The sequence below is a fragment of the Bactrocera oleae genome, chromosome 6, assembly GCF_042242935.1.
Source record: "Bactrocera oleae isolate idBacOlea1 chromosome 6, idBacOlea1, whole genome shotgun sequence".
NCBI classification, from domain to species: domain Eukaryota; kingdom Metazoa; phylum Arthropoda; class Insecta; order Diptera; family Tephritidae; genus Bactrocera; species Bactrocera oleae.
This window is the reverse complement of record NC_091540.1, coordinates 59,743,849-59,762,940: the sequence shown is the minus strand read 5'-3', so window position 1 is coordinate 59,762,940 and position 19,092 is coordinate 59,743,849. Positions and strand designations below refer to the sequence as shown.

Here is a 19,092-nt window from a genome sequence, read left to right as displayed (position 1 = left end):
GACATGTTATATACAAGTATATATACATATAACGATAATAGCCATGTATTGATGAGCGAAGCTTCATTAAGAAATAAGTGGCAACCAAAACGACTTACCTTGACGGTGATATAAAAGAGATTATTTAAAATCATTTCGGTGGCTTCGGTCGATCCAGTACCCTCTCTACGTCCACGTGTACCAGAATCGGGGAAATACTGAAATGAAATAATTTATTTGCTTTTTAATAGTTTTTTTTATTTGTTTGAATATTAGATGTATATACATATATGTATTTAAAAAAACTTTTATTGCAATCAAACCACAAGTACATACAAATGTTTGACTTTAACGTTTAGTATACATTTCAACGAAAATATTTGCAATGGAGCAACGCCCACAGAAAAAGTAAACAAATTGTCCAAACTTTTTAATGGCAAACCTTGTTTCCTGGAAATCTAACAGAACTTTTTAAAATTAGCAGTGATAAAATTATTAGTGATCACTTGATAATTTTTTAAGAGCAGGTGCACATAGCGTGAATATTTCCTAAGAAAAGCGAAGTTCAAAGTGGTCCGGCGATTTATTACGTTTACGAATTGGAATTCTTTTTAATGGATTTTAAGGTTATGATATTCTATGTTACAAAAACTAAACAAAACTAGCTGATGTTGTAGTATCCTTAAATAGATACTTTAGCTTACTCTGTATTTTATGAATTTTATGTGCGTCTTTAATAAGTTTACCGATTCCGCCATTTATTTCTGTTTCAGTGTATTTGTGTATGTCTTAATGTAATAAAAAATGTAAGTGCAGCTGCACAAATTTGCCTATAAGCGTATATGGTAATCTTCAATATACTAACTATACTATCTTCACTTTTTTTCATACAAAATCAAATTTGCTTTGCAAAGTGTTTTTTAATACTTCTGACATATCTGCCGATATTACGCGAATTGATAAAGATTTAATACTCAGAGCTTCAACTTTGTTGCAAGCCATATCTTCGGGTTACAAGATAACTTCAGCCAAATTTGGAGACTATGATCTTGAAACCGTCAGGCAGCTGGTTGGCAAATATCTCTGCTGTTAACTCCCTTCATCGGTTCATAAAATTTTACTTCACGATTTTGAAGTTATAAAACATTCCTTGGTATCGATTGCAGGGCTTTCTGAAGAAACTGCAGAGATAAGGCTTAAAGTTATAAAAAGGTTCCGATTACAACATACACGGCAAATTTCATGCGTCGCTTCAAATACAGATTGAATGAACAGATTGCCACTAAGCTCTGTTGCGTTTATTACTGGGCACCGAATACTTGCTTATATTATAACTACAAACTACAAATCAACGCTACTAAAATCAATTATAGTATTACTTGATGTGACAAGTATGAAAGTATGAAAATTATTTGTAAAATTATTGTTCGTATTCTAATTATAATAGATGAATGTTGGTTTTTTTTTAGTTGAAGTACCTATCAATCCTCTATGTTCTTGAAGTGTGTATTTTACTTTTTTATTGTATTATTATTAGTAAAACCACGCCCAATTTCCCTTAAGGGGTTACATGGGTTTCATTTTATTGTCTCGTTTAATTCTACAACATCTCTAGAATATTGTCCTAAATTCTCAAGTAGATACCAGTATAGTTTTAGGGATACAGCTTTGAAAAGCTACGCGCTCAAGGTCAGGTATATAGTCACTTACAACTTTAAACGCGTTTTTCTCGAAACTGTGCTTTCAAAGACGGTTGTCACGATTTCTCACGAACTACTCAACCGATCTTTATAAATTATTACACAGGTCTTTGACATATTATTTACAAACTATTGCCGCGGAGGATTGTTTTTTTTTTTGTTCAACTACAACTATTTAAAAACCAAAAAAGGTCGAGAAATTGTCACCAAAATTTGCATGTTTTTGTAAAAACGTCGGGCAAACATACCAATTTCACTTTATTTGGTTTTTCTCGATCAAATACCTTAGTTCAAACACGTGATTTTTCTTTTTACTGTTGATGATACTGTCAGAGATTCTGCTGTCAACGCGGAAACGCCTTTTTTCCGAGGAACTGCCGGAAATGACGTCGTAATGACCGAGTTTTGAATATTTTTCTTTGAAAATCTCACAAAATCTTTATCAAATATGTATCTTCGGAATAATAAAAAGTTTGAATAAAATATTTCATTTTAGATATGAAAAAAAATTATTGAAAATAGAGCGTTTTATGCTCGACGTAACCCATGTAAAATATAAAAAAAATTATCGATCCGCTACTGACTGTTACTATGGGAGCTATAGAATATTTTATATAATATATTAATCATAGTTTTATAAATTTTTGGTGAAAATTTCAAAATTATATTGTATCTCATCTATGGTAAAAGTGTTTATGGCCGCGGCTCCCATACAAGCGAAACCACTGTGCAACGGTTAAAAATTCGCTGCGGCAAGTTTACCACACGATAATTTTGAGCGGAAAAGCACATTTCTTAGCTTATGTAAATAAGCTTCCTAGCATTCAGAAACAGTTACTATCTGGTGTTGTTGACATAGAGAAGCAATTGCTGGTGCATACTTTCTTAAAACAAAAAATGCAGTCAACGGTATCGTCAATGGTGTGCGCTACAGAATATGCGTGACATTTTGATCAAAATAATTGTTGAAGTGCTCAATAATTTTACTAGAAGGATAGAGCAAGTCACACCTCACCAGTACTTGGGACGAACTTTTTTTGATCGAATCAGATGCCGGAACATCAAACGGTTTCTAGATAGATGCAGGCCGAAATTGGGTTTCTTAAGCATAATACAGGCAATTGTCGAATAAAACAAGGAAAAAATACTGGAATATCAAAAGGAAAGATAAAAACGGATAGTTTTCATTTGAGATATAATATATTTTATTATATAGTTGCCACCTATCAGAACAAAAAAATTAAGCTGATATAGAAGAGAAGAAAACTTATTGTAATGTGAACAGGGGCAACCCAAAGGAGGAAATAGATTCGCCCACTTCTCTGGATCATAGTTGTCAAAAATTTGCTGAAACCTAATATTCGAGGGAAAATTCCTAGACGCCGTCTATGGGTTAACTCAAGGATACTTCAATATTGTAAGCAGCTTGGCTGCTAAAAGCGAACTCGCGATTAATCTTAGTAAGACGGCACTGGTCTTATGCATTAGAAAATATAAAATCTACAACAATTCTTTTTTTTTTTTTTGGGGAAACGTAACAGTAGATCTGCTGCTTCTGAGCGTAGTAGCCTCATTAAGAGTGGTGACCATCCACTCCGATAGTGGGGCGACAATGCTAGCTTCGAGTTCACTAACCGTACGCTCGAGACTAGTGAAAGGATATCTCGACTTATTATTACTGGCATCCAGTTACTGATTGATCATGACTAAACGGGTTTGAATGGCTGACTATAGCGGTATTGCAAGATGAGGTACATTTATTTCAATTTATTTTCACTGGCGTCTTGCAGTTCACTACTGTATGGTTGGGCCACAGGCAAGCTCGGCAAGCGTTTGTCAGACACTAGCAACTGCGCAACCGCAAGGTCCTTCTGGCACAGGGTATATCGTAAGCGGTTCAGTAAGTTCTTCGCCCTCAGCAAAATTCACCTTTCAACAGTTATACTGCTTGGAACAGGATGAGATAGAAGCACCACCTTCTTCTCGAATATACCGTCTTTGTCAATTGAAAGCTAAAATACCTCTGATCACACACACCTTCATATATGCAAGTGAAATAGCGAAAATAGTAATAGAGTACTTAAGCAGATTAGTGATAGGTTTAATGCGCTTTGTCGAGTTTTTATTTGACTTCGCAAAGTACTGTACTAAGCAGTCTATGGGGTAGCAGCCAACTAACCTAACCTAACCTAGCACGATTACTTAGAATTACCGCCGCCCGTGGCTCTCTTTTAAAAGATGAAGACGAAGATTGACTCGTTAGCTGCCATTTTGTATCAAGACACCAATATAAACGGTATTTATACAATGAAATCTAACGTTAATAGAGCCTGAAGGAAAGAGAAATTCGATTTATTTTTCCTTACTTCGAAATCACTACTCTAAGAGGGTTAATCTTACATTTCACATTAAGCTTTTCAAAAGCTTTTAATTAATACAAATAGCTGCAAGATATGTTAAAAATAGCAATTATCGCAAATCCGTAATACTAAAACTTAGTGTCAGCTTTTCTCCCAAACTCACTCATGTGTCACCTTGGTTATAAAAACATTAAAATCCAATTGCTTGAAAAGTAATTTTCTAAAATAAAAACTGTTCAATCACCGCTTGGGTGTAAATTAACTCTAATGTGATTTGGGTAAAAACATTAGACACTCAGCGGAATCATGATCTTGGCACTTATATAACAATGTACATACATATGTATGCTTGCGTAGGAGTTACTGCACTCACCATAATATAGGATAACGGTGTGGCTGGCGGCACACTTGTGGCAACTAGCTCCATATTATGCAGCCATGGCAACAGACATTGGATTAGCAGGGCGCGCACATCCTCACGTGCCGTTTGAAAGCGATGGGTTATTTCTGCAAAAACAAGCAAAATGCCGACATAGTGTATGGTAACTCTCATAACTGTACATAGTAAACGGTATTTATATGTTGATACTTGAATGAATGAGTGAAGGTGAAAGTAATTATATGCGGTGGAAGTCAATAAAAATGAATAAAATATGCTGACTATTTGCTACTGCCAAGTGTTTGCCGATTCCGTTTGTGTACTCACCGGAGAACATTGACATAGTCAATTCAGGGCGCAGCTGGGCCAATTGTTTGGATAGGAAACGCTGTGAACGGCAATAGGCGCTGCTGAGCAATGTGTCCAAAGTGCCGACCTGCTTGTCATCTTCTGGAAGTGAAGACGAAAGAAAAACAAATGCGAATTCATTAAATTTTTAGCAAAGATATCAGCATGCAAATCAAGTGAAACAAAATAACTTCCGAGCTTGAAACTAAAAACCTTTTTTGGCACACATTGACGTAGAATTTTAGTTATCGTAAAATGCATGAAAAAAAGACAAACAAAAAATTACGCTACATGTGCTTCGCAGGGCTTCAGTGCGTCGACTGTTTGGGCTTGTGGAGTTCCTCAACACATACGGTGTAGCGAAGAGCTTTCGTTGAAAGCTTTCGGGAATATACAAAACTAATATTTCTCTCAAATCATATTAAATAACTTTATATATATATATATATAAATATATATAAATTAAATATTTGAACGCGCTTAAGCGCATGCTTACAATTTTCATTCACATTGCAGCCTTGCATAATTTCAGGCGCAAAGGTATTACTTTATTTATTATTACGGGGTTGTATACATTAGCAAGTTAGAAAAAAGTTGAATACAAATAAAGATCGAAGGAATAATTCAATTTCTGACATTTTTTGCGGCTTCCCAAAAAAAAGTATTTTGTGTTAAAAAATCTTTAAAAAAAAAAAGGCCAAAAACGTCGAAATTATTAGCAAAAATTTAACGTTTAACAAATATATCTAATAAAGACGTGTGAAAATTTCCAATAGACCGGCACAGCAGTTTCGTAAAAATCATCTTCAGCAACTTCGAAAAAAACGTTTCGATAAAAACAGGTTTAATTATAATTAATAATTACATTAAGTTAAAAAATTCTTACAAATACTCCCCGTTATACTGTACTGTAAATTTCGAAATAATGTTCTGAGGAAAAAGAAAAAAAAACGGATTCTGTGAAAAAACTCCTCTCAGCATATACTATATCAACTTCCAAGTCGGATAGGAAAAAGACGAAGTGAAGCCTACTTCTAGGCGCTATGACTGATCGTGACTACCTCAAAAAAGTTATACAAAATGTAACCATTTTACTTTTTCGCACTGACGGGCTCAGTTATATATCTAATAGTAGACCTTGATCCTCAATGCAATCCTACACACTATTTCTAAAATAAAAAAAATTATATACAAGTAAAAGCTTCATTAGAATGGGCTCACTAAATCGAAAACATCGACGAAAATCTACTTCTGTTGCTTTGTTCTACTAGGCGAATGGATCTAGACCAAAAAACTCTTAACTCATCAAATGAAAATTCCAGGATATTCATATGTTGACTCCAAAGTCACAACTTGGTAAAAAATATAGATGTAAGTATAGTTCCACGATCGGTGTAAAATCTTCACCTTTTAGTTAGGGTAAACACTAGATAATATCAAATTTGTTGATTTATAGGTCTTCAGATGCAGCTGACATTGTCGGAAGAATGCGATTGCTATTGTAAATTTAATGTTTTGTAGTTTTTAACTGAGAAAGTGAGATATCAGTGGTTCTATTGAGTTAAACTAACACTAGATACAGACGAGGTTGATTTGACGTAAAATAGATAGAGACAACAACTGTAAAGGGTTAAACGATGGAATGGTAAAGTAGTTTTGAACTAAGTAAGCACATGTTTATAGCACGAATAAACACAGAGTTAAGTAAAGTTATGTATGTGAATATATAGCCATTGTTTTTCTAAAATAAGCTTCATTAATTTCAAAATTAAAATTTAGTTTCTAAATTTAGATATTTTTAAGTAATAACAAAAAATTAATTTTCCTATATGACTCGAACGCCAATTGCACGGACAAAAATACATACTGTTATAAGCAAACGATAGGGTCACTCATTACATTTTTTAAGTGTTCCTAACTAACCGCTTTTAAAAACCGTCATGATCACTAATAATTTACCCAAAGCACTCAATATTACCCACTCCAAAGATGATATAGAATTTGTATTTACCAAAGAGCTATCCTATTATTTTGTCCATGACTGTATATATATTTTTTTTTCCTTTTTAAATCCATAATATTTATATGAATAAAATATTGTAATAAATGAAATGAGTCATCAATCACAAATATTTGCTCAAGTTGAGCGTCCGTATGAAAGACAACAACAAGGCACTGCATATTTTAATCTGTGCTAATCCAGCGATATATATTTATATATATAGTATTGCAGAGATTTTGGCTTGTACCTGAATAAATAAATACGGCGAAGATATAAATAATTATAGTAAATTCACACATACACATACATGTAAGTATGTAAACTGTTAAATTGTGATTTGATGCAACAGATAAACGTGTGATTGAATGAGTACGTAAGCAAATAATAACAAATTCAACATACAAATTTACAGTTAAAGCAGCTTAAAGCACGCGAGTGTAACCAGCACAGCGGAGTGTTGGTGAGCAATAACTCTAACCGAATGATTGGTTGTCCAAAATTATTTTCATATAATCAATTGCTATAGGAATATATTTTTCTAAAATACCGTTACATGGTAATTATTACATACAATTTATTTAATTTTACCTCGCTGGTTTGTAAATTTGAAAAAGAACGATCAAAGAGACTTTTCTAATACCCCTGTATGTTGTCTTTTACGAAAATCTTAAGAAAATAATTTTGACCGGACAGTTTGTAAGGCAGCTATATGTTATAGTGGTTCGATCTGGACAAAATATTCGGATATTGTAGCGTTTGCTCTAGAAAATAATATATGCAAAATGTTTTGAAGACCTTTTCTCTAATAAAAAAGTTTTCCATACAAGAACTTGATTTGGATCGGTCCATTTGTATGGCAGCTATATGCTATAGTGGTCCGATATTGACGGTTCCGACAAATGAGCAGCTGTTTGAGGAGAAAAGGACGTGTGCAAAATTTTAGAGCGATATCTCGAAAACTGAAATACTTAATCGACTCAGCTGGTTATGCCGATCAATTATATATGCATATACTTTATAGAGTCTCCAACGTTTTCTTAACCTGGACAGACAGGTTATAATTATTTTAAAGTATGATTCTACTAAGTTCGAAAATTCGAAAAAAATTTGTTTTTTTGCTGTGACCAAATTTTATTAAATTATATTAAGCATATAGTTCGCATTAATTGCTTTACCATCTACTCGATATATATGCACATATATACAATTATTTGTGGTACGTAAATACACGCACACAGCTATGCACCAAGCCAGTAAAAATAGTTTCATTCACAACACATACACTAACGCATGCTAACATATTTTGTTTACACAATAATAATCACCTGTTGCTGTTTTTTGCACTTGTTGCATTGCGCTGAGGCAAAGGTCAGGCGATGCGTGAAAAACATACACAATACACACATACATACATACTTACTTCCACACATACAAACTGAATTTGTGTATTGTTGAGCGCCTAGTGCCGGTTACTACTACAACAAACACAACGACCATAATAAACGCCGCAGCCGGAGGACATCAGATGCATAAATATATAGCATAATAAAAGGAAAAATATTTGCGTATTTCCGTATTCGTAGTATTTCTTAACCTTTTGCCAGAAGTTATGAATGAAATGCGGTGAGTTTGCATTGCGCAAGCGCACAGAGAATGCACTAATGCTGCTACTGTCGGCTGTTAAATTTGTTTTTGTAGAGCTTTTACGATATTTCCAACGAGGTGCCACGGAAGTGTAGCAAAAATTCGCGATTTTGGTTAAAAAGCGAAAGTAACTGGCGGAGTGTCGACAGTTACCTTTGCTAAGGCGATTGGCGCGCATCGCGTATAGGAAGGAAATCCTGCGAATTGTGGCGCGTGTGCTAAGCGGTTTACTTGAATACGAAAAAGTTGTGAACTTTTTAACACAAGACTTAAATAAATTAATGAAAAGTATTAAAAAAAACATAAAAAGATTTTGAAAAATTTTCACAAAATTTTTATAGTGATTTTGAATAAAAAAAAACTGCACAGAGGTTATATAATTATTTTTCTGTCACGTAATTAAAATTTCTATCTCATATAAATAATTAAACAAAAATTCTTTAATAACTAAAAAAGTGGTAAACTAAAGCATTATTATATTGTAAAAAATTTTAAAGTGTTAATAATTTACACTATACTCAAAACTTTTTACAACCAAAGATACAATAAAAATTTATAAAAAGCATACCAAGAAAGTTTCAAACAAAAAAACACATACTAGAAAAACAAAAAAAAAATTATTTCTAAACTAAAAATTCATAATAATCATACAAAAAAAAAGAAACCCATAATTTTTGCATTAAATTGATTACATAGATAAGATAGATAGATATGAATTGATTAAGTTAAAATATACATTGTTTTGTTCAAAAACTTATTGCCAGTTGAAAACGTAGAAACCCTCGTCCCTATTGGCTTACATTGTCCCAGACAGTCGATTTTCACTAGCTTCTCTTGAATTTTTCACCAGCCAAATTATTTGCTATAGGCATGAAAAGGTAGTAATCACTTGGTGCCAAGTCTGGAATACAAGGTGGATAAATAAGAACCGCTCAAAACAGCTTCTCGAGCTTCTGAAGCATCACTATCGATGTGTGTGACCTGGTGTTGTCCTGATGGAACACAATTCCTCTTCTATTTGCCAAAGCTTGTTGTTTCTGGGCAATTGCTTTCTTCGGACCGTCTAATTGTTGACAGTACAGGTCTGAATTAAGACATTGACCCTAAGGGAGCTGCTCATAGTACAGTGCTAACACGACGGTTGCGCTCCACAATTTCCTTTATTTTATCGATATTTTCGACAATTAACTTTCCAGAGCGTAGATGCACCACGACATAAAATTACCGGAACGGAATCGACTAAACCCAAATTTCGCCTTTAACGTGGAAGACTGGTTACTAACTTTGACAATACTGAGTCAAGACTGGAACCCGATCGTACTCATACAATACGAAACGCGACTATTTAAAAATAATGGACTTTTTTTTACTAGACTTTATTATATTACTTGTGGGAAAAAATACGACGCCGAGGGAAAAAATGCATGCAGAAAAAAAACAAAGTTTAAAATTTTCTCTAAAAATTAACAAAAATTGTAAAAAAAACTAAAACTAAACATAGAAATAGTCTAAAACATTTACAAGAAGTAAAAACTTTAGAACTCCCTTATGCAGTAATTGAAACAGAATCAACGAAACAATGATAATAAGTAAATTAATTAATTAATAAAATTTAATAAAAATTAATTTTAACATATTTATTGATTTTATTTGCGATGTTCAAAAACAAATGAAAGTAGTTTTTTTTTGCATGCACACGCATAAAAAAGCGGAAATTAGACTATACTGGTAATAAATGTAGGGGCGCCTTAATATTAGGCTGGTGCTTGACCACGTTTTATGTTTTGTAAATGGACACATTTTAGTGTTCGAACTCAAATTGCACCAATTCAGAATTAATTCATTATAAATAAGTACGAAAATTCGCATCAAAATTAGCTTTTACGCATAACTTGGCCCCAGCGCCACCTAGCGAAGGAATAAGTTTCAAACACGAACGCTTTTCAAGTTTTTTAAAACATAGCGTATTCTTGTTGACGTTGTTTTTGTTATGGCTTAAAAGTTTTCCTAGGTAATTTTAGGAAAAAAGCCAATTTGGCGGTCTTTTACAATATAGTATACTACATCTAAGCTTACATTTAATAGCTGCAACAATCGTGAGTAGAGTGTTAGCAGCGTTTCGAACACATGCTGAAATGTCATTATAAAAAGTACAAAAGTGCATTAACTTGTGGTCGCAAGAACGTTACTCTTAGACTACTAAGAAATCATTCCAAACTATTATAATATAGAATATTCTCTATGCTTTTCTTTTACAACAAAAATGTCTTCTAAATGTTACATTTTTTTGCGGAAACATTGTTTATTATTAATACAGCGACATTAATCGATTTATCTTTGCAAGTTTTGAATCAAATCAAACTTAATGAATTTTTCTTCGATGAATTCGGAGTAGATATTTTAGTTTTCTGTTCAACACAAGTTTGGATAACTTTCTTAAAATATATATTGCACATTTTCTTAAAAGCTACTTGATTTTTATACCCTGAATAAGGTATATTAAGTTTTCTACGAAGTTTGTAACATCCAGAAGGAAACGTCGGTGACCCTTTAAATACATACATAAATGATCAGCATGATGAACTGATTTGATTTAGCCATGTCCGTCTGTCTGTCTGTATAAATACTAAGTAGTCCTACAGTTTTTAAGCTATTGATCTGAAATTTTGCACCTCTCTTTTACTCAAAAAGAAGCTGCTCATTTGTCGGAACGGAAATGAACAATCGGTAGCTAGTGCTTGTATGGCAAACTCTTTCATTTGACGAGGTATCTTCACGAAAGTAAGTATGAGTTATTGTTTAAGGCAACAATGAATTCTCTGAAGAATGTTCTGTTAAGATTCGACCACTATATCATATAGCTGCCATACAAATTGAACGATCGAAATCAAGTTCTTGTAAGGAACCTTTGCATTTGTGTAGGGTACTACAGCTACGGTGCAACCGAAATTAACGTTTTCTCTTGTTTAAGTTTTTTTTTTTTCACTGACGATGGTTAAAATTTCTGGCGATTATCGTTAAATACCAAAATTAACAGTTTTCGGCGTAACTGATAAAACAAAAGAAGTATACATTGAAACAAACCTTATCCAATCTTCATCATATTTATCCTCTTTTTGTTGTTTTGTTGTGCTTGCCCATTGTTCTGCAGCGAAGCGTATATATTCTTCTCCCAAATAACAAATAGAAATGTATCTAATTGATTGTGTCTAGAAATAACAGTGAATTCCAAAAAGTCACAAACTTTGTGTTGTGTGTTGTATTTTTCGACTTTTGTAGCACCAATGATACTTTTATTTGTAAATACAAAATGAAATTACCTACATAAAGAACAACTCAGAGATTAATTGGAAAGTCGAGAAATAATTTATGTACGTTGAATCATTTTAAGGTTAGGTTTGGTATGCTTGGTTTTGGAAGTATCGTTTTTTTTTTTTTTTTTTTTTTTAATTAAGTAGGAGCCAGTTCTGTTGTTAAACCTAACCTTCAATAGACACAAGTGTGATTTTCACAGTTATGGGACCATGGCTGGTATGAGCTCGCTGAGAAATTAGGTACTATGAAGAGGTAAAGGCCGAGACAGAAACCTGGGGCCAAACGACAAATCGTACTACAAGTATAACAATAAAAAACGCTAACTTCGGTTATAACGAAGCTAGAAAACCTTTCACAAATAAAAAGTTTTCCATACAACCTTATTTGGCAGCTGTATGTTACAGTGGTCCGATCTGATATAATTTCTTCGGATGCTGTAACATTGCCTTGGAAATTAAAAAAGTTTTTCATACAAGCACTTGATTTTTATCGATCAGCTATATGCTATAGTGAATCGATAACGGCGGTTGCAATAATCCTAAAATGTTTCCATATTTTTGTTATATAACACAAAAATAATTGAGCCAAACAACAACTATTAACAAGTTGCCAGACAAAAATTGTCTCAGATTTCATTATTAATAGTGCGTACGTGAAATTGAAGGCACTTTAAAGATTAGCAGTTTCAAAACTAACATCACTAAAAGTTCGACAACTTTCTAAATGCACACACTTTTACAAATGTATGCGTTTTGTTGGCATACATACTTTGAGATTTGTTTGTGAAATTAGTGAAATTCAAATTGAACGTGTTTATTTCATGGTCTTCAGAGTTTCAAAGTTTGCTCCAAGATATTAACGGCGTCACTTTAAAGCTGTGAAAACTTCTATGAATTAAACATGAGTCCTGACACGTTATAATTACATTTCAAATATGAAAGTGACGAGTACGCCAGCCGTTAACATGCCTATCAGTGTGATGGATTGTTAGTGGAAGATAATAAGAAAATAATTAACTTTTAATTTTGTTGTTTTTTGGTTCACAAGTTGTCGGTGGGGTAAATGATTAATGACGTGATTTCCCACTTGTATATAATGTAAAATATTACACTACCCCAACCTAATATAATTAAATGTTGCATTTTGGCTTTGATAATACAGATTTCGTCTACAGCGCCCTAATTGAGGCAATTATCATGTTTTTTTTTGCTTTTCAAATAATCACAAAAAAAAAATGTTTGGAGGAATGAAATCGGGTCATCTGAGTAGTTAGTCGTTGTGGCTCTTATTTTTGACTTCAGACGTCCACAGACTTCAGCGATTTCCATATTCTGCTTTTCTGTCATTTTTGATCATGCATGATGATGAAAAAAATGTATAGTATAGAGGTTTCCTAAAACATATCCAACCAACAAAATCGGTTAGTAAAAATCGAAGTTTACATGCTGACATGGTGTACTCTGTATAATTTAGTTTTAGTATATGTTTTGTAAACGGAATTCTAGTAATACATTCTAAGCTGAAGATTTCATTCGTCTCGCAACATCAAAATGTACTTCTGAACCGGTTAATAGTTGATTAAAATCTCTATTATTATAAAATCTCAGTTAGATTGTTACAGAAACCAGGAGCACTAAATTTTGCTGCTTTTTATTAAAGTTATTGCCCAATAAGCTATTTAGACATTTTTCCAGAAAACTTTCACAAAAATCACACGGGAATGAATTCGAATAGATATTAAACTTCTTTTTTCGACTAGCTTCATCAACCACAGCCTAAGGACCGTTCGAAGTAAATAGATATAAATTTAGTCCATTAGAAATGTATGTATTTGTGGTTAACAATTGAAAGCTATACGGTTTTTAAATATTATAATAGAATGCGATGCAGAATTATGAAATTTATGTTGCTTATGCAATCACTGTCTTGGCATGAAAACCAAATATGACGAATATATAAGTATATTAGGGTGTTCATTATTTTCCAAGTTTATAATTTTATTTTTTGCAAACGCATCTTGAACTTTTAATTTTTGAACTAAAAATAAGAATACAACAAAAACAAGCTCTTTATTTTTATTTCAAACGGTGCCTAAGTTATATTTTTTTTCCATGTGCATATACGTGTACAATATAACATTGGAGTTTTTGATATTTTGCATTAAGCAAGGAAATCTACAACTTTAAACAGTGATATTCTAAAATAATCTTTCGATTTCGATCTAAACGTTTACCACATCATATACATATATATATTAGGGTGGAACGAATAAAAAAAATTTTTTTTTGCTTAGCCTGAGGGTAAGATCCGTAGATTATAAAAAAAAACGACAATTTTTGGACAAAAAAAAATGTTTCTTGTCCAAAATAGGTTAAACTCGAAATTTACTTTAAAACTGAGTGCCCCGCCTCTAGATGTTAAAAAAAATTTTTGGTAAGGTATGAAATGGTAAGGTTGTAGAAAAAATCGTCATAGACCGTTTCAAGAACGTTCAATTTTCAACAAATCCACAAAACGAAATATGTTTTCAAGTAGTTGGATGCGAGATATGGATTAATTTTTCTATCTATTAATAAAAAGAAGTAAAATAGAAAACCAAAGGACCTTCGCGCTACCATTAAAAGCTCATACTTGTAGAGACTTTCTAAGAGGTGTCTATCAACCAATTTTTCAGAATACTAACACTTGGTTTTTTTTAACCACCCTATTATGCATGTATGTCCTTACACACAAAGGTAAAAATATATTGCAGTGTACTGAAGCAGCTTAAGCTCAAATATGATCAGCAGTGATGATATATTGAGTTATAAAGAATTTTTAGCCAAGCGTAAAATTGACAAACAAAGAATAAACCAAAATCATTATGAGTGAGAATACATGGATCTCTATTGGACTTAAGCATTTAAATGCTCTTACGTAACTCAAAGTTGCTAGCAAAAGAGAAAATAATAGTGCATAATAAAACATGACATAGCATAACATATTGCAGCACACAGAGCACAATATAACACAGCATAGCATAACATAACATAATATACAATAGCATATTATAGCTAAACATAACACAACATAGCATAGCATAACATAATATAAAAAATATAGCAGAGAACAACATTGCATAGCATAGAATAATATAACATAGCACAGCATGACATAACATAACATATGTATGTAACAAAATGGCGCAATTTCCAGTTTGGTGAAAAAGTATGAACAAAAACAAGCAAGTATTCGGAGATTGGGCAGCTTAAAAATAACGAAGGAAGAATTAAGAATATAAACAAAAACAAAAACAAAAAACAAAAATCATCAAAAAGTAAAACAAAAGAAAAGTTAAAGTATAATAGGAAAAGTGCGCATTAGCGGTACAGAAAGTCCTAACGGCGATATACTGGCATCTGTTTGTGTTTGTTTGTGTAGGTGTGTGAAATCAAAGGAGGCGAAAGTGAAGGAATTAGGCAAAGTCAACGTATAAGCCCTTGAGCTGCGACGTCAATGAGCTTTTGCCAATAGCTAGCGGAAGAAAAAACAAAGACAAGAACCATAGCAAAACTAAGGTTGTTAAAATAAGCGTAATACAAAATATTATATTGAATCTTTGAAGAACAATTTACAGTTAAGAGCCTCGAATTAGACGAAGACTTCAAAGAGGAGAAAAAAATTTGCAAAAATAATTAATTTTGCCTGCATTATGTGAAACACATGCATATACATACATATATCATATATATAAGCGAGCGCATACAGAGGTGCGCATAAATTAAAGCAACACCATTAACAACAACTCCAACAAGCATTTGCAAATTTGACGCTTGAAACTAGTTTGTGCACTTAACACTGCTAATTCTCTCTGCGAATTCACAAATTATAAACCCACAATGTCGCCGTGCTGTCACATTAAGACCGAACGGAGCACATGCGCGCCTCTTATGACAACGTCTACATGAGTCGGACAAAGCAACAATCACGTCGAACGTAATTATTTTGCGGAATCACTAAGCTAAGGAGATATGCCGACTGCTTACACGCGTATGGAGTGGGCCGTGGCGACGACGGCCACCACTGCCACAACACCTACACCCACAGCCACAGCAGCGCCGAGCATGTATTACGATGACCAACAGCTGCTGCAACAACAGCAACAGCTACAGGTGGACACAAACAGCATGATGGACCAGCTGCTTAATGATACTCTCATGTTGCAGGACAAGAGCGCCGTGCCACTCGATGACATTAATACGACAAGTTTCAGTTTCGATCAACACTACAACAACAGCAGCAATAGCAACAGCACACTGTACGCTTTGGATGACAGCAACGAAACACTGCACACATTGGCGATGCTCAGCATTATGTTGAACTATTATTATGTGCCGATTTTGGTAGTTGGCGGCAGTTTGGGCAACATACTGTCGGTCATTGTGTTCTCCACCACGAAATTGCGCAAATTGTCGTCGAGCATTTACTTGGCGGCGTTGGCCGTGAGCGATACGTGTTTCTTGTGGGGCCTCTTCATACAGTGGTTGAATTTCATCGATATTCAAATATATAATCGTGAATTCTTCTGTCAATTCTTTACGTTCTTCAGCAGTTGGGCGTGCTTTTGTTCTGCGTGGTTCGTGGTGGCGTTCACCGTTGAACGCTTCATTGCTGTAGCGTTCCCACTTAAGCGGCAGACAATGTGTACGGTGCGTCGTGCGAAGTTCGTCATCGGCGCGCTAACTGTAATGGGCGTATTGCATTGTGTGCCATTTTACGTTTCGTCGGCGCCCATTTATTCGCACAAATTGGAGGCGGTCTTATGTGATGTGAATTCGGATTTGAAGGTAAGTAATTTTCGTATTGTAGTTCTTGGAAATTGTAGGAGAAGCACGTGTTTGAGGTGGAGGAAGTATTTTTGGCTGAAAAAACTTACAAAAACACAAACGAAAACGCTATTCATTAATTCTCAAGTACATTTTTTAGGAAACGGAAATATATGTAATGGTACCACAGATACTTTCTTTATTCAATTATCTTTGAATTCATTAAATATCGGAAGTGTATTCATGTGAATTAACCGGATTCATTTAACACTCATTTTTCTTTAAATATAAATAGATTTAATTTCATTTATTGGGTCTATAACTATATTCGTTTTTTTCAAAAGCTGAACCTTTATTTCAGAAAAATATGTGCAAAGTCTTATTCAAAGTACCAATCTTTCTGGCAATTTGTGGTTTCAATCCCAAAAGAACGGCGCCGGTTTGGCGGCCAAGAATAAATCATCCCAATTTTCAATACTCTGTTCTGATGTAAACCTTATTCCAGTGAGGGGTGCGTCGTACGGAACAACTGATAGTCAGAAGGGGACCGGTCTGGGCTATAAAACGTCTGGGTTATAAGAAGATTAAAGCAAAACTTCCCAGCTGATGTTTTCCAAATAGTTTTTAACCTCGTGCAATATGAGGTCAAGCGTTCTCAAAATGGAAAACTATTACCTCGCATTTAGTCTCACATTCCGGGCACTTTTCGGCTATCGCTCGTTTCAATTAGATGAGTTGTTATCGCTAGCGTTTTTCAGTTACGGTTTCTCCCGATTTGAGAAGCACATAGTACAGTAAGCCTTTCTGATTCTACCTAATACAGAGAGAGAAATATAAATTCTTTGGCGTCAGAGATATTCGGCTTTGCTGTTGAATTGGCAGGTTGGCCATATTTCACATATGATTTTTTGCGTACAGTGTTGTCGTAATGGTTCCATTTTCCATCATCTGTCACAATCCGAACAACTTTTTTTTTGTTATAACTTCTCTTAGCTTCAATTCATATTCCCAATTTCTAGCTTTTAAACTAATGATTCTGCGAGCACTTATTGTGTGTGACAACAATCTTCATCTAGTAATGCTTTCAGTTCCTCATCCCTAAACTTTTTAGGCCGGTCAAGATGTCTTTCGTCGTTCAAGCTCGAATTCCAAGTTACTTTTAAATCATGCAAACTACTTTTGACTCGTTCGCTCAGCTAGAACATGTTCGTCATAAATTTCCACCAAAATACGATGACTTTCGGCTGAGTTTTTCTTCATAATAAAGTAAAGAAGAGGAACTCTTGGTAAAAACACTTTTCCCGGCGCAAAATTCGACATGTTTGAGTGAAAAAAACTATTGTTATTTACGCTTCAAATTAAACACAATTCATGCCAATTAAATTAAAATTAAATCAAATTCAATTAAATTAAAATTCAATTGAATTGAATTTATTTAACCCAACACAATTTAATTGCATTCAATTAATTTGAATTAAATTACATTAAACTTAATTCAGTACAATTTAAATCAATTTAATTCAATATAAAATTCAATTAAACTTAACTGGAATGATGTCCTCTTGATATAGTTTAAAGATCTAACCATAATCACGCCCACTTCTAAGATATCGTCGTGTAATGTTATCAAGCGATAGCTCAGGCCTCAATAAAGTTATTATCCTAAAAGCTAGCACAAATTTTGCTCCTGATAAGACAGCTCCGTTCCGAAAATGTTTGATATTGGTTCATATTCCTTCAACTAACCACCATATACCGTATATGAGGATCTTCGTGAATCTGGTTAACTATAACCGTATATATCAGTTAATAAATAAGGTATCATAGTTGGAGTAAAGGAATACATGCTATTGCAGTCACTTACTCTAATTATAATATCTAAATTATATGATTAAATACCAAATATATGAAATCGGGATTAAGAGCCCCTATATACCCAATAACATTTTATCCACCTACATAACCAGCTTTTACACTTAGCATTATGACGTTTTAAGTCAGAAATCAGTGAAATCGTCGAAATAGTCTGATAACCTCCATATGACCATTTATACAATTCTCCTTCTTCCGATTGTTTGTCTCGCATAAATCGATCTATATGTTGTATAACTTAAAGGAATACATTTTACAAGTTTTTTGGACACAGTAAAATTTAGGGTCAAAAATGCGTTCAAGACCTTTCGCTAGCATCTGCATATTTATTGTAATTACTTCCGAGTCTCGGATCGACTTAACACCGTACATATCGGTTAATGTTGCAGATATATCCGTAAAATGTAAGCGAAAACATTTTAAACGCGTTTCGCTCCTAACAAGTGGTTGGCTCACTTCAATTGCATTTGTTTAAAATTTGTAGAACATTTTTATCCAAAAATATATTTAAATTTATATTTAATACAATTTATGATATGGTAATTTAATCTAATAAAATTCGATTGTAATTTAAATTCACTTAATCTCTCTTAATTTGAGTTTATTTAATTAAATTATGGCAGATATATTGAAACTCAACAAACACACTCAACTACTAATAAAATATATTGAGCCAGATGTTATTTCT

At 33.5% G+C, this 19,092-nt stretch overlaps 2 protein-coding genes across 8 annotated transcripts in view; one reads left to right on the top strand and one right to left on the bottom strand.

Moving 5' to 3' along the window:
• The window catches only part of fry (Protein furry), a 113,464-nt gene that overhangs the window by 15,102 nt on the left and 79,270 nt on the right, over positions 1 to 19,092 (bottom strand). For 6 of the 7 annotated variants that reach the window (XM_070112180.1, XM_070112178.1, XM_070112183.1 and 3 more), the window contains 3 exons: positions 4,746 to 4,868; positions 4,413 to 4,546; positions 99 to 197 (listed from right to left, as the gene is read on the bottom strand). In XM_070112180.1, coding sequence (XP_069968281.1) covers positions 99 to 197; positions 4,413 to 4,546; positions 4,746 to 4,868 — 356 coding nt within the window. The remainder of the gene's footprint in view (positions 1 to 98; positions 198 to 4,412; positions 4,547 to 4,745; positions 4,869 to 19,092) is intronic. The other variant, XM_070112179.1, reaches the window with a different exon arrangement.
• Positions 15,890 to 19,092, top strand: part of CNMaR (CNMamide Receptor) — a 45,802-nt gene continuing 42,599 nt past the window's right edge. The window contains exon 1 of the mRNA XM_014238284.3: positions 15,890 to 16,553. Coding sequence (XP_014093759.3) covers positions 15,894 to 16,553 — 660 coding nt within the window. The 5' untranslated portion in view covers positions 15,890 to 15,893. The remainder of the gene's footprint in view (positions 16,554 to 19,092) is intronic.